Source organism: Anastrepha obliqua, chromosome 1 (assembly GCF_027943255.1).
Source record: "Anastrepha obliqua isolate idAnaObli1 chromosome 1, idAnaObli1_1.0, whole genome shotgun sequence".
Classification (NCBI taxonomy): Eukaryota; Metazoa; Arthropoda; class Insecta; order Diptera; family Tephritidae; genus Anastrepha; species Anastrepha obliqua.
In genome coordinates, this window is record NC_072892.1 from 159,401,057 (window position 1) to 159,414,348 (window position 13,292).

The 13,292-nt window shown below is 42.0% G+C and overlaps 1 protein-coding gene across 2 annotated transcripts in view; it reads right to left on the minus strand.

The window, feature by feature from the left end:
* Positions 1 to 2,490: 2,490 nt before the first annotated feature.
* The window catches only part of LOC129239011 (dedicator of cytokinesis protein 3), a 166,696-nt gene continuing 155,894 nt past the window's right edge, over positions 2,491 to 13,292 (minus strand). For both annotated transcript variants that reach the window (XM_054874283.1, XM_054874275.1), the window contains 4 exons: positions 9,592 to 9,766; positions 9,293 to 9,514; positions 8,975 to 9,211; positions 2,491 to 4,237 (listed from right to left, as the gene is read on the minus strand). In XM_054874283.1, coding sequence (XP_054730258.1) covers positions 2,495 to 4,237; positions 8,975 to 9,211; positions 9,293 to 9,514; positions 9,592 to 9,766 — 2,377 coding nt within the window. In that variant the 3' untranslated portion in view covers positions 2,491 to 2,494. The remainder of the gene's footprint in view (positions 4,238 to 8,974; positions 9,212 to 9,292; positions 9,515 to 9,591; positions 9,767 to 13,292) is intronic.

The window sequence follows — 13,292 nt, forward strand, 5'->3', positions numbered from 1 at the left end:
TTTTTTTTCATGAAATGTTAATAATATAATCCTTTAAGAATTTGTCAAAAAAATTTTAGAACGTAAATTTAAGTATTTCTTATATTATAAATCGTCAACCGTGACCACTCTATTCTTTGCGTTCGAGCGCTGGGAGAGGTATAGTTACGTTGCCGACTTAAGGCGCGTTTTTGTCAAATTATATTTTTCGAATTGGCGTACACGATAACTCGAAAAGTTATTGACCGATCTCCCTGAAATTTTGCACACATCTTTTTATGATATTACTTTCTATGTGAATTTAAGTTTTCGAACATTTTTCGAAAAAATAATTTGTTCGAAGCAAAAATAGTAAGGAAATTCGCCTCAAAATTCATTTTTTGTTTTGAAGTATTTTATTCCGCGATTTTTTCCCCCATTTTTGTTTAATTCATATAGAAATTATGACATTAATATACAAAAAAATTTAGGTATACAAAAAAATGTAGGTTTTTTGTATTCAGCTGCCGATGCTACAATGCCTGCCGATTGAGAAGCTCCGCTGCGACCTTCGTGGAGAATTGAGTGTACATCCGCCGTTTCCACGACAGTCGGTTCTACGTTACCGAAACGACCCGGATTTATATCCGGCCAAGGACTGTCACTCCAGCAGCATTCCCCGTATGTAGGTAGGGGGAATGTTTATGCTGCTACAACAACATTAAAAAAAAGTTATATTATTTTAATGTATAAATAAACTGTATGCCAATTTTGAAAAAAATATATTGACTGCTTCATTTTAAATAATTTTAATGAAAATCAGGGGAAATATGTCCGTTTACAGGTATCTGTCGCCTTAAAACATATTATTTGCGATGATTTCTTGGATTACGTAATTTTGTGGATACCAGATTGTCTTTGAGAACTTTAAAAACCGTTCAAAGGTTCACTTACTGTACAGCCTTAATTAATGACGTCATAGTAATTTGCCAAAAAAACTTAAAAAATGCTTAGTAGCTGAAAAAGCTCAGCCAAATAAATCCTATAAGTCTGTTATGAAATTCATTAACGAGGAATTCACTATAATTCACTAACGAGTGAATTTCAAAGCAGTTGCCAGAAAATTCCAACGAAATTCACCCAGAAGCGAGTTACAGAACCTGCCCGCTTTCTCTCTGCGAGTCTTAAAAAACCTGCTAGATTCGAGCATGCTCTGTAATTCACTTCCGAGTGAATCTCATTGAAATTTTCTGGCAACTGCTTTGTAATTCAGTCTGAAGTGGGCTACAGCACTTGCTCGATCGTCTGAAAATTTTTCGTGTTCGCTCAATGATGTTGCATTAAAAAATTATATGGACAGGTTGTTGCACAATTTTCGTTGTTTTTGAAAATGATTTTTCTTAAACTCAAAATTAATTACAATAATTACGTGACTTAGAATATTTTGGGAATTATTTTTCACACTTTTGCAAACCGAAAACTCTAAAATAAAATTTAAGTAACTACTAATTACAACTTTTTTAGCACTTTAGCCACCAAGTAGCTCCGTACTTGTGGTTGGTCTTTCACCAATTTGTATTATTATAATTCGCCTTAATGGTTTATTTATGTTTGGTATCGATAAGTTAGAATATTTGTGTCACAATTTGATTCCTAGTAAAACACGCAACTCCTCCCCTCACTCTGCTTCCCGCGTCTATAATAATTGAGTCACTGTCACCGCCGTCTCCGCCTTCAAGTCCATGCATCATCGCTGCTCATAGGCGAACTCCGTTTGCGCATGCGCATTGGAGCGCGAATGCTGACAGCAGTGCGCATGAATGTGCGTGGTTTGCGTTTGCACCGCACTCGCATAATCCTCACTCGAATCATTCGTTGTCGATTGTTCATATTCATACATATTACTACTACTACTATATACACTTTGGCTGCCATATTGAGTGGTCTGTATGGGTGACTCAAAGCGTACCGTCGGCATTGGAAGTTCATAGGCGGCCTCAGGTTCCACAGTGAACGTTAGGCCACAGGAACAGTGTTCCAGCATGGGTGCTGGCGGCGCTTCGGTTTGTGTCAACGGCATGGAAAGTGGCAGCAATGGCGGCAGCGGTGGTGGCGTGACCAGTGAGGACAGAGATGAGGACGCATGCACCACTGCCTGTTCGGTTATGGTAGCCGCAATTGGCGGCGGTGATGGTGAGGAGAGGCAGTCATGGCAATAGTGTGTGCTGTGGTAATGATTGTGACGATGACGTGTATATGATGAGTGTAGCTGAGTGGTGCGTGAGGGTAACGACAATGAAGTGACAGTCGATATTGCATTTGGCGATTTGCATGGCCGGCGCAATGTTTGGCCAGGTGAGAGTGCGATATGTGATGCATGTGTGCGGAGCAATGGTGGTAGTGGTGGTGGGGTTGGTGAGGGCGTTTGTGTTGTTGATGAAGTCTCAGTTTCGGTCTCGGTCGTTGTGGCTGATGGTAGCGGCGGTAGAGGCGCTATAGGGCGAAGCAGCGGTTGATGGCAGCGACATATTGCAACTCAAAAAGTGCCGCCATCATTTTGTGATTCGGTGGCGCTAGCATTGTCGGCGTTGGCCTCACTCTTTTTGGGTACTAAGTAATTATCGTTGGTGTTGGCGCCGTTCTGTTGATGATTCTGACTGTGCTTATGATTCGAGTGTTGTTGCAAATGATTTGGATGATTTAAGGCATGCGTATGCGTATGATTGGATGAGTTATGGTTTTGATTTGCATTGGGAATCGGCGAATGATGCTCGTCAAGCGAAGAGGAATCTGTAGTGACGATAATATTCAATGACTTGGGTGGTATGGGAGGTGGTGCTGGCATTGGTAAATCTTCCATATCGAAGGAGCTCGCCGAATTTTCACGATGATTTATATTGAGCGTAGTGTTGATGGTATAGGTACTATCCGCACTGCCGTTCGATGTCATGCGACAGTGATCGCGATGATGCACGGTGCTCAAAGAGTTAGAGGACGACTCCTCGCTCAGATTATTTAAATTATTGAAATCGTGTGAGCTGGTCGTTGAGATGCCTGAATCACGAAAATCATGCGGCCCATAGCTGGCCACATTCAGTTGCCCCGGCTCGCCAACACTTGTCAGCGAGTGTGGCGGCTGATCAGCCTCGGGATCATCAAAGCTTATATCTACCACTGAATACTTTTGTCCATGTTCATGTTGTTGCTGCTGCTGCTGCTGCTGCTGTTGATGTGCAGATAATGGGCGGCGCGGTATGGAACCACCTGTGGGGTAATGGCTACTCGAGAAATCATTTATGGCAATGGGGTTTGAAGCGCGTTTATCGGGCGTTATGCCACGCGGCGGTAGCGGTGGCGCATTTGTTGAACCCACCTGATTAGGATTACGCTTAGGTGGCACTTCCGGACCTTCGGTGGCAGGCATGAAGTTCTGCGAACGCGGGCGATTCGGTATAGGTGGCACTTTGTCACGCGTGATTTCCGTTATACTCACGCTTTCATTGCTCAGCGTTTGGTAGGAGTTATTTATAAGCAAGGCATTGCCAGCTTCGACAGGACGTAAGGTATCACCCGGACGTGTATAGATGTCATCCTGCTCATAGACACCATAATAATTTGAAGGTCCAGCACTCATATTAGGATTGCCTAGGCTCAGCGTACGCTTTTCTGTGGGTAGTGGTGGCAGCGGCGTATTTACTATGCTCTCCGAATGTTGGCGCTTCAATCGTCCTAAACCCGATAAACTTTGTTTTAGTTGCGAGAAGCGTTCAAGCAAACGATTATGTAGCGGTTGTACGCCTGCGGGCGCTAGTGTACCATGCAATTCCAGAGCCTGCTCAAGCACTTGAATTTGTTCGAGTATAAGCGCTTTCAATTTTTGCACATTTGCCTGTTGGCCATGACCCTGGGGAGATTTCAGGAACTGCTCCGAGAAGAATGCCTCTTGATACTTGCTTATGCCACCCATGACATTGGCATCGATTATGCCTTGTAAGCGCATCGAGAAAGGATTTATATTACGCTTCGGTTCACTGCGGTACTGCACAATTAGATCCCACAATTCCTTGCCGACATTATTCATAGTTTCACATGCAAACTCTACTGGGGTGATCTCATGCACAGACTTGTGTTTCACCTCGAACCAACGCAAAATGCCTGGGAGTGGATTAGAAATTTCCAATTTGGTGCGTTCGATCCACAGTGATTTGAATTCGTTATCCTTATCGATCGGACCTTTATAGATGGGACGATCGTAGATGAAGCGCGTTACGTCGTTGACCTTTAAGGGACAGAGAAATAAGCGTTAATTATATATTGGTAGATCTACAGTCTGTCTATTAGAAGCGTGACCAGCAAAATTCAAATTTAGAAGGCGTGCATGTTTTAAACAAAAGTGAGTTCCGCGTGTGATAAACGATTTGAAGTAGTGTTCTTAAGTCCACACCCTAAAGTTTTAAAAATGTCACGTGCCTCTGCAAAAAAGTATTTGAAGAAGTCGAAGATCTTTATAAATAAATGGGTGCATCGGTATAAATAAAAAATATATATAAGGTTGGCCAACAAGTCTTGCGGTATTTCCGCAAGCTTGTCTTTGCAAGCGCGTAGTTCTAGTTGTATTCGTCGCATCAGTTCACGCTAGAGCTTTTTGGAAAGCTTTTTTCACGTGCTAACACGTGTTTGATTAATTGTTGTTTGCTTTTAGTCGTTCGTGAGTTATAGCGTCGCAAACATGGAGCAAAATAAAGAGAAACTACGGCATATTTTACAGTACTACTACGATAAAGGCAAAAATGCATCTCATGCTGCCAATAAAATTTGTGCAGTTTATGGACCCGATACAGTTTCCATTTCCACCGCACAACGATGGGTTCAACGTTTTCGTTCTGGTGCAGAGGTGATCGAAGATGCGCCACGGTCCGGAATGCCTGTCGTCAAAAATTGCGATAAAATCGCTGAATTGATCGAAAGAGACCGGCATAGTAGCAGCCGTAGCATCGGCCAAGAGCTGGGCATGAGTCATCAAACCGTTATAAACCATTTGAAGAAGCTTGGATTCAAAAAGAAGCTCGATGTATGGGTGCCACACGACTTGACGCAAAAAAACATGTTTGCCCGTATGGATGCATGCGAATCGCTTCTGAATCGCAACAAAATCGACCCGTTTTTGAAGCGGATGGTGACTGGCGATGAAAAGTGGGTCACTTACGACAACGTGAAGCGCAAACGGTCGTGGTCGAAAAGCGGTGAAGCTACCCAGACGGTGGCCAAGCCTGGATTGACGGCCAGGAAGGTTCTTCTGTGTGTTTGGTGGGATTGGCAGGGAATCATCCACTATGAGCTGCTCCCCTATGACCAAACGCTCAATTCGGACCTGTGCTGCCAACAACTGGACCGCTTGAATGCAGCACTCATGCAGAAGAGGCCATCTTTGATCAACAGAGGCCGAATTGTCTTCCATCAGGACAACGCCAGGCCACACGCATCTTTGGTGACGCGCCAGAAGCTCCGGGAGCTCGGATGGGAGGTTCTTTTGCATCCACCGTATAGTACGGATCTCGCACCAAGTGATTACCACCTATTTCTGTCCATGGCCAACGAGCTTGGTAGTCGGAAGTTGTCCACAAGAGAGTCCTGTGAAAATTGGCTCTCCGAGATTTTTGACAATAGGGAAGCGAGCTTCTATAAGAGGGGCATTATGAAGTTGGCATCTCGTTGGGAACTCGTCATCGAACAAAACGGCGCATATTTGACTTAAATCGCATTATTATAACCAATTTTATGAACAATTGAAAATTCAATAAAAATACCGCAAGACTTTTTTGACAACTTTATATAAATAATTGGCACTTACATTTCTGTTAGGTGTTTGGCCGAGTGTTTTGATGTTGTTCAACAAATGGAGGGACTTACAGTTGGCGACTCCGAACGGCAGATATTTTTTATGAGGTGCTTTTTCATGGCAGAAATACACTCGGAGGTTTGCCATTGTCTGCCGAGGAGCGACCGCTGTTAGAAAAAAATTTTTCTTCATTTTTGTGTTTCACCGAGATTTGAACCTATTCGAATTCTCTCTAAATTCTCTCTGAATTCCGAATGGTAGTCACGCACAAACCTATTCAGCTACGGTGGCCGGCTCACGCATCGGTATACCGAAGTTAAAAACCTTGACGACCTCCAAGGACGAGACCCAAAAATATCTCTCCCAAACAAGATGAGAAGATAATTGATTTGTTGGTGACAAAACCGAACTTATCGTTGCGTGAAACTGAAGCGGTTTTAAAGAAAAGTGGTGTAATGTATCCAGAGACACGATTCGAGAAAGTTGAGATGTAGACGACCTCAAATACCGGAGCATATTGAAAACCGCTGCTCTCATTATCACACATTAAATTCAGATTTAGATTTATTTGAGATTTGCACTTCGACCTCATGGTAGTTTGTGCCCTCTAACATCACAGTACCTTATTCAGACCCAGTTCCCTTATTAAACTTAAGATAAAGCGGGGTTGGACTGAGCGTATGTACCTTTCTTTTGGTTGCAAATGGCCGAGATGTCTTAACCTTCACCGTGCTATAGCGCTGGATTCAAGAAGAAGGTGCATTGGAGTATCAAGGGATTGATCACAGAAACGACAAAAGTCAGTTGACTATATCCCGATCAAGTGCAGATGACTGCTGCCTGCTCACGGGTATTCTCAGCGTATCCTTTGGGAGTGTTATGGGTTTTTTAAACCTCTTTTCGTTGTACCCCCAGTAAGGATTTCGCCTGGCGTAGCCCCATAATTTAGTGCCTGCTAACCTCCCTTAGCCTTATTAATACACATTGGGCACAAGACTTGCATGGGTTTAGACAAATTCAGAACAGAATTGAGAGAATTGGGAGAATAATTGCATGTGTTGGTCCTGGTGAACTGGTGATAGTCCACAAGTTCAAGGAACTGTTAAGATTCCAGTTAAGGTTCATGTTCGGGACTGCTTCTCCGAAAAGAATTTGGCCTCTATGGTTTGGTGGCGGCAGGCCACACGTCAGGAGCTACACAGGCTGCAAGCAAAGAAGTGTATGTTTATGCATTACGAGTGCCATGACTACAACCTACGGCGATGTCCTAAATGCTACGCCTGATTTGCTCCCCTTGGATCTTAAGATACAGCAGGAAGCAATACTCGCAAAAGCTATGTGTAAACTTCATAAATATGATTTATGGTACGAAGACGCAACTTCGCGACATAGAGAAGTCTTTAAGATGCTATCTGAGCAGTACAGAATCGCAACAAGGTTCTCAAGTCGCTTGTCGGCAGCACTTGGGACAAAGACAAGGAAATGTTGCTGTCGACTTTCAAGGCAATAGACTGACCGGTTCTAAGCTATGCTGCGCCTGTGTGGTCACCTGGAACCAGTGATTCGCAGTGGACGAAGCTTCAGACCTACCCAAATACTGCATTAAGGACCGCGACAGGATGTCTCATGATGCCCCCGATACAAGACCTACACGACGAAGCCCATATGCTGCCTGTGAAGGAGCATAACAAACTGCTCAGCCAGCAGTTTCTGCTAGGGTGTTACCGCAGACCTCACCCATACAGACATCTGCTTGAGCCTGAGCCACCTCCCAGGCACCTCAGAAGGCACTCTTCAATTACGCGGACGAGATTCAAGACAAAATAGACCGACAGCTACAGGATCGGACATTGTACAGACAAACCATAAACGACATTCATCGGGAGACTCTTACCACCTTCTTAAGCTCCTGACCCCCGTATGCCGTCATCGGAGTCCAATCACCACCCATCGTAGACGAAGAGCTCCAACTTCTCCGGAGTCTAGCGTAACTTTGGCAGAATTACGTTCTGGAAACTTTAGTACGTTAAACCCCAACCTATCCAGAATCAACCCAGACATACTAAACATATGTCCGGCATGTGGAGGCACCCCGCACCAAACTAACCCCCTTTTCGCATGCTCCATCAAACCCAATCATCTCTCCCTCTGGGCCAAACCTGTTGAAACTGCAAGTTTCCTGGGCCTACCGTTAGATGAGCTAGACGAAGACAACCGGTGATTACACTACACTCACTGTTACTGCTACAACAACGACAACATCTGAGCAGTATCCACTGTTTTTGCCATCTAACAACGGTCTTATACCCATAGTTTCGTTTGGAAGGAAATTTAAGGTCAAATGTAGTAATCCAGAGTGCATTCAAGGAAATTTGACGGATATTTTCTTTACCGATGGGTCCAGGAATGAAATAGGTGTCGTAGGATAGCACGTAAAAGATATTAATAAGTAATTGTGCTCTGGGAGGAATAGCAACTGTTTTCCAATCGAAAATTTGTGGTATTCTGGAAGCGGGGAACAGAGAGTCTATAGTCAGGCTGTACTGAAGGCCCTGAAGAACGCAAAGCAAATCTCAGAGATTGTTAAAAAATGGTTTTGATGAATAAAATGTATCAAAACGCATTATTACCGTCAGCTGCGAGGAACTAGCCAACATTGGATTGTACAAGAAGATAATGAACCCAAGCATCGAAGCCGAAGGTATGTAGAGTGGAAGCAGCAAAAAGCGATTGAAATATTGGATTGGCCTTTACAGTCACCTATTGACAATTTTTTTGGCAATAGTTAAGCAAAAACAAAAGGGAAAACAATTTTAGACGAACAAAAGACTTATCAAGGCACATTCGGCTGATTTGGGGTCGATTACCTCCACAATTTGCACGGAAATTAACACAAAGTATGACTCAAAGATGTTAAAAATATAAGATTTAGTGACAATGAAACCCTTATTTCAACTACCACTAAAATATTAGTGATATAATAAATATTATAGGCCCAGACAATGCAGTTTGTTAGTAACGAATTAGTCAAATGGTTTCCAAGTTATGGCGGTTACGCTTCTATTAGGCGGACTGTAGTATGCATTTAAAATGATAAGCAAATATTCAAAGAACGATCGTATTAACAAAAAATAGCCCAATATGGATTACTCGTTCAGAATAATCAGCTTTACTCACCTCATAAAATCTAGCAATTTTCTCCGGTACCGGCACCATCGCCGTCTTTAGAGCTTGCGCATCACCAACCGGCCGCACATTACTAATTTGTATATATTGCTCGACTGCAGTGAGTATCGAATTGTCCGGTGGACTGTTGTTAGTCAAAATCTGAGCTGTAGGAAATTCGGTTTGTAAGCGTTGAGTGAAAGCACCTATACGTTCATACTCCAAGCCGCGATACACAAATTGTTTGTTCTGTAATATAAGCAGTTTTATGTAAAGTAAATATATCAATAACAATTCGGCGAAAATAAAAAGAAATAGACAAAACCTTACCCGTACAAAGAGCGGGAAACCAAGCCCAAAGAAACCCACACGGAAATATTCGGGCTCAGGGCGCAATTGTGTCAAGATATTTTGGAAAAACTTCGCCTCGAGTATAAGTATTTCACTGAGCTTATTGTAGTCGAAGCGACGTGTTTCATAGAGCACAGCCAATTCCTTGCATAAGGGAATGCCCTTCTCCCAACATTTGCCTTTGTCGAAATATTTTAGAATCTGCAAAGAGGCGCACATAAAATTAGACAACAGAAAGTAAATAATAGTAAAGAGAACTAAGTAGAGTAGAGAGCTACCTCATGATAGAGCCGCTCTTTGCGCTGCCACTCAGGTTGCCCAGTATTATCGTTCGGAGCGAAGCAGAGTGATTCACGATCCCAATTCAACATGTTCGCGTAGAGTTTGAGCGTGTAACCGGCTTCGGTGTAGTTTTCGGCTTGCAGGTGCAAGTCGTGCAGTTTATAGATGTATCTGTAGGTGAACATAGAAATATATCAACTTCAAATAATTTGCCTATTTATTAATTGTGTTTATTGTAAGTGCAAAATAATATTTGACAATTGTTAAAGTCCAGACGTAGGTTTACTATTCTGGGTAGACAATTTTTTAATGAATTGGAAGATCTCAGTTCTGCAGAAATCAGGGATACTTTATCATTTTTTAAAAGTACAAAATGGTTTTAGGGGAGATAGGAACAAGTTCCCCAGGTGCCATCACAATGGGCTGTGAGCCTGAGTGTGCCTCACAGGTTAACCGCTTCAATCTAACCTAATCTAACTAAAAGGCTCATATATACCTACAAACTGCGTGGTACTAGTTGCATTTTGTCTTCAGCGAACACGAGATGGGTTGATAGTCTGAAATGTAGGAAAGAATTTTGCCAAGATGGGATGTCAGGCGGTCCAATGCGCTACTTAAGCGGTTAAGGAAAAACGTCTCTATGTTAGTTGCTTCGATCACTGGCCATTATCTCAGATGCCGACATGCTCAAGGATTGAACGTACCTCATTTCGACTATTGCAGAAGCTGCAAAGCAAGAATTAGGAGGAGAGTCTTGTAGACATCTTCTCTGTCACTGTCCTGCGTGGAATGCCACTAGGTTTAGATCCTTTGGCTCAAAGTTCTTGAATAATACTGATGACCCTAGGGTTATAAGTACCAGCCAGATCAACGAGGAGTAGCAGGTAAACTGGTACTGGGTACCACAATGGATCGGCAACGGCCTAAGTGAGCTGCTTTAAAGACCGACTGTCACTTCTACATATCTACATAAAGCCCTATATGAGTCTTTTTATGAGTTGCCTTAAGGCAGGTTATTGCATCAAATGCCTCTCTTTATTACGACGAAGCTTTTAACTACATATGGATTACCTGTGAAGGTAACGTCATTAAATCTTTGAATTATCTTCTGAGATTTAAATTATTACAAACTATATGGAAGAATTGTCGAGGCAGAATGAATGAAGTTCTTTCGCTCATATACAAGACCTTGTGAGACGACGGTTTTGAGCTGATGCAAGGTTATATAAACTTGATTATTAAGTGGTTCGCGTATTGTGGAAAAGTTGTGAATCCTAAAAAATATGTATTGTAGTTAGAGTAAATTAGAGTAAATTTAAGATTGGTAGCGTTTACCCTCTTATTTTCCATACCTTTTTAAATTTATATCTATGAGGTCAGTCCATAATTTCGTGCGTATTTTAACCATATTCGCGACATATAACGGAACTATTTATATTTTCTTTGATATAATATATTGTGCATTCAACAAGTGATTTTAATGGCGGATAGAAGCACGTGTTGTTGAAAAATAAAATGGAATCTTCGAACGCGTATAAGAGGCATATTTTGTATTTTTTTTTATAAAAGTGGTAAAAATGCAACAACTGCTGCTGCAGAAATAAACACTGTTCACGAAGAGGATACCGTGAGTGTAAGGACTGCACAAAAGTGCTTTTCAAAATTCCGAAGTGGTACCTGCAACGTGGAGCTGCGCGCTGGTCGTCCTGAAGTCTTTAACTCCGACGCCTTGATCGAACTCGTGGAAGCTGAGCCAAATTTGACAGTCGATATGATAGTTCAGAGGTTAAATGCATCGCATGGAATAGTTCACAGGTACCTGGTTCAGTTGGGAAAGGTTTCAAAGCTGGGAAAATGGGTTCCGCATAGATTTTCCGTCGCCAATCTTCAGCAGAGACATTCACTCTCTTGTTCTCAGCTGCTGCAACGGCTTGAAAATAAAAGTTTTTTGAACCGTATCGTTACTGGTGATGAAAAATGGGTCCTTTACAATAATCCTGTTCGTAAACGTCAATGGTTAGATAAAGATGAAACACCAGAACCGACCCCTAGAGATGGCCTTTACCCCAAGAAGATTCTCCTGTCTATTTGGTGGGATATGGCCGGTATTGTTTATTATCAAACCAGTCGATAACTGCTGATTATTATTCCCATCAGCTATCAAACCTGAATGAGGCACTTAACAAAAATCGACCGTCTTTAGTGAATAGACGCAAAGTTTTATTTCACCACGACAACGTAAGATCTCATATCGCAAGGCAAACATTAGGCAAGCTGAACGAGCTCGTATGGGCGCTAATGCCGCATCCACCATACTCTCCGGATATTGCACCTTGTGATTATCACCTTTTCCGTGGACTTCAATCCCATATGAGTAACAAGAACTACTCCTCAAAAGAAGCTATAAAAAGGGATATCGAAGCGTATTTTGGCTCCAGGGCCAAAAAATGTTTTGAGCAGGGAATTAAAAATTTGCCTAAACTTTGGGAAGACATTCCAAATAATGAAGGGAAATATATTATTGATTAATAAATACTTTAAACATATTTTTTATTAATTTTTAAACCACCTTTAAAAAATGCACGAACTTATGGACTGATCTGATATGTGGAATTGACAGACAAATGCAGGACTACTACCTTTTAGACTACAATATAAATGCATCCATTAAAATGGAGATCACTGGCCAACCGAAAAGAGCTCTGAACTATACGTTACTAAACGGACACACACACAAAAATAAGATGCACGGGACCGGTCGGACTCGATTAACTGTAACATTAAATTAATACAGTGTTGAAGGATTGTTAAACAAGTAAACTCGACTTTTATTTTGCATGGCGGAAAATTTCATTCCATGTATTTGTACGAGTATATAGTTGCCGTTTACATCTTCTTTTGGGTGTTCAGGAGAGTTTTTCCTCCAACAGTTTTATGTCGCCTCCGAAAAGCAGTGAAGAGCTTTTTCATGACAGAAGAACATTAGGAGGTCTGTCATTGATAGCTCAGAGTCGATCGCAATAGAAAAAATCTTTTCTAGCATTTGATGTTTCATGACCACAGCGGGTTTCGAGCCAGAGCTTTACCGAATTGTAGCCACGCATAAATCCATTCGGCTACGATAGCCACAGATGCCACAGACTACTAACTTGGAGGCCAAATAATGATAAGATGATACTAAAATTACCTCGTAGCTTTATTGGTAGCTAAACGATTTTTCTATATATCGACCATTTGCGTCCACGGCCCGATGGAAGACTAGGACGACACGAACAAAGATCGCTTCTATGAGGGTGTGGAGTGATTGCTATTATATAAAAATCGTACTTTATTTGATCGCGTAATCGAGAGTTTCATCTTTCACTACGAAACGTTCGCTAATGGATCGAGGCTGAGTAACTTCGCTAATACCCAGAACATGGTAGTCTTTAGCAAATTTAGCAAAAAACGATCCATTGACCTAGGTGACTGTCTCTTAATCAGGCAAACAATTTTGAACACCTTTTTAGGAAGATAATCTTAGTGCGACTAATGTAACTTGCCTAGCTAGGGCCGAAGGTTGTTTATAGGTTACTGCAACGGTCGTAATCGACTCAATTCGCACCTGCATCGAATAAATATCTCTACGGAGACAAAATGACAACTATGTCTGGAGTATTCGACTCATTTTATTGTTCTGGGGCGAAAAAATGCCTGC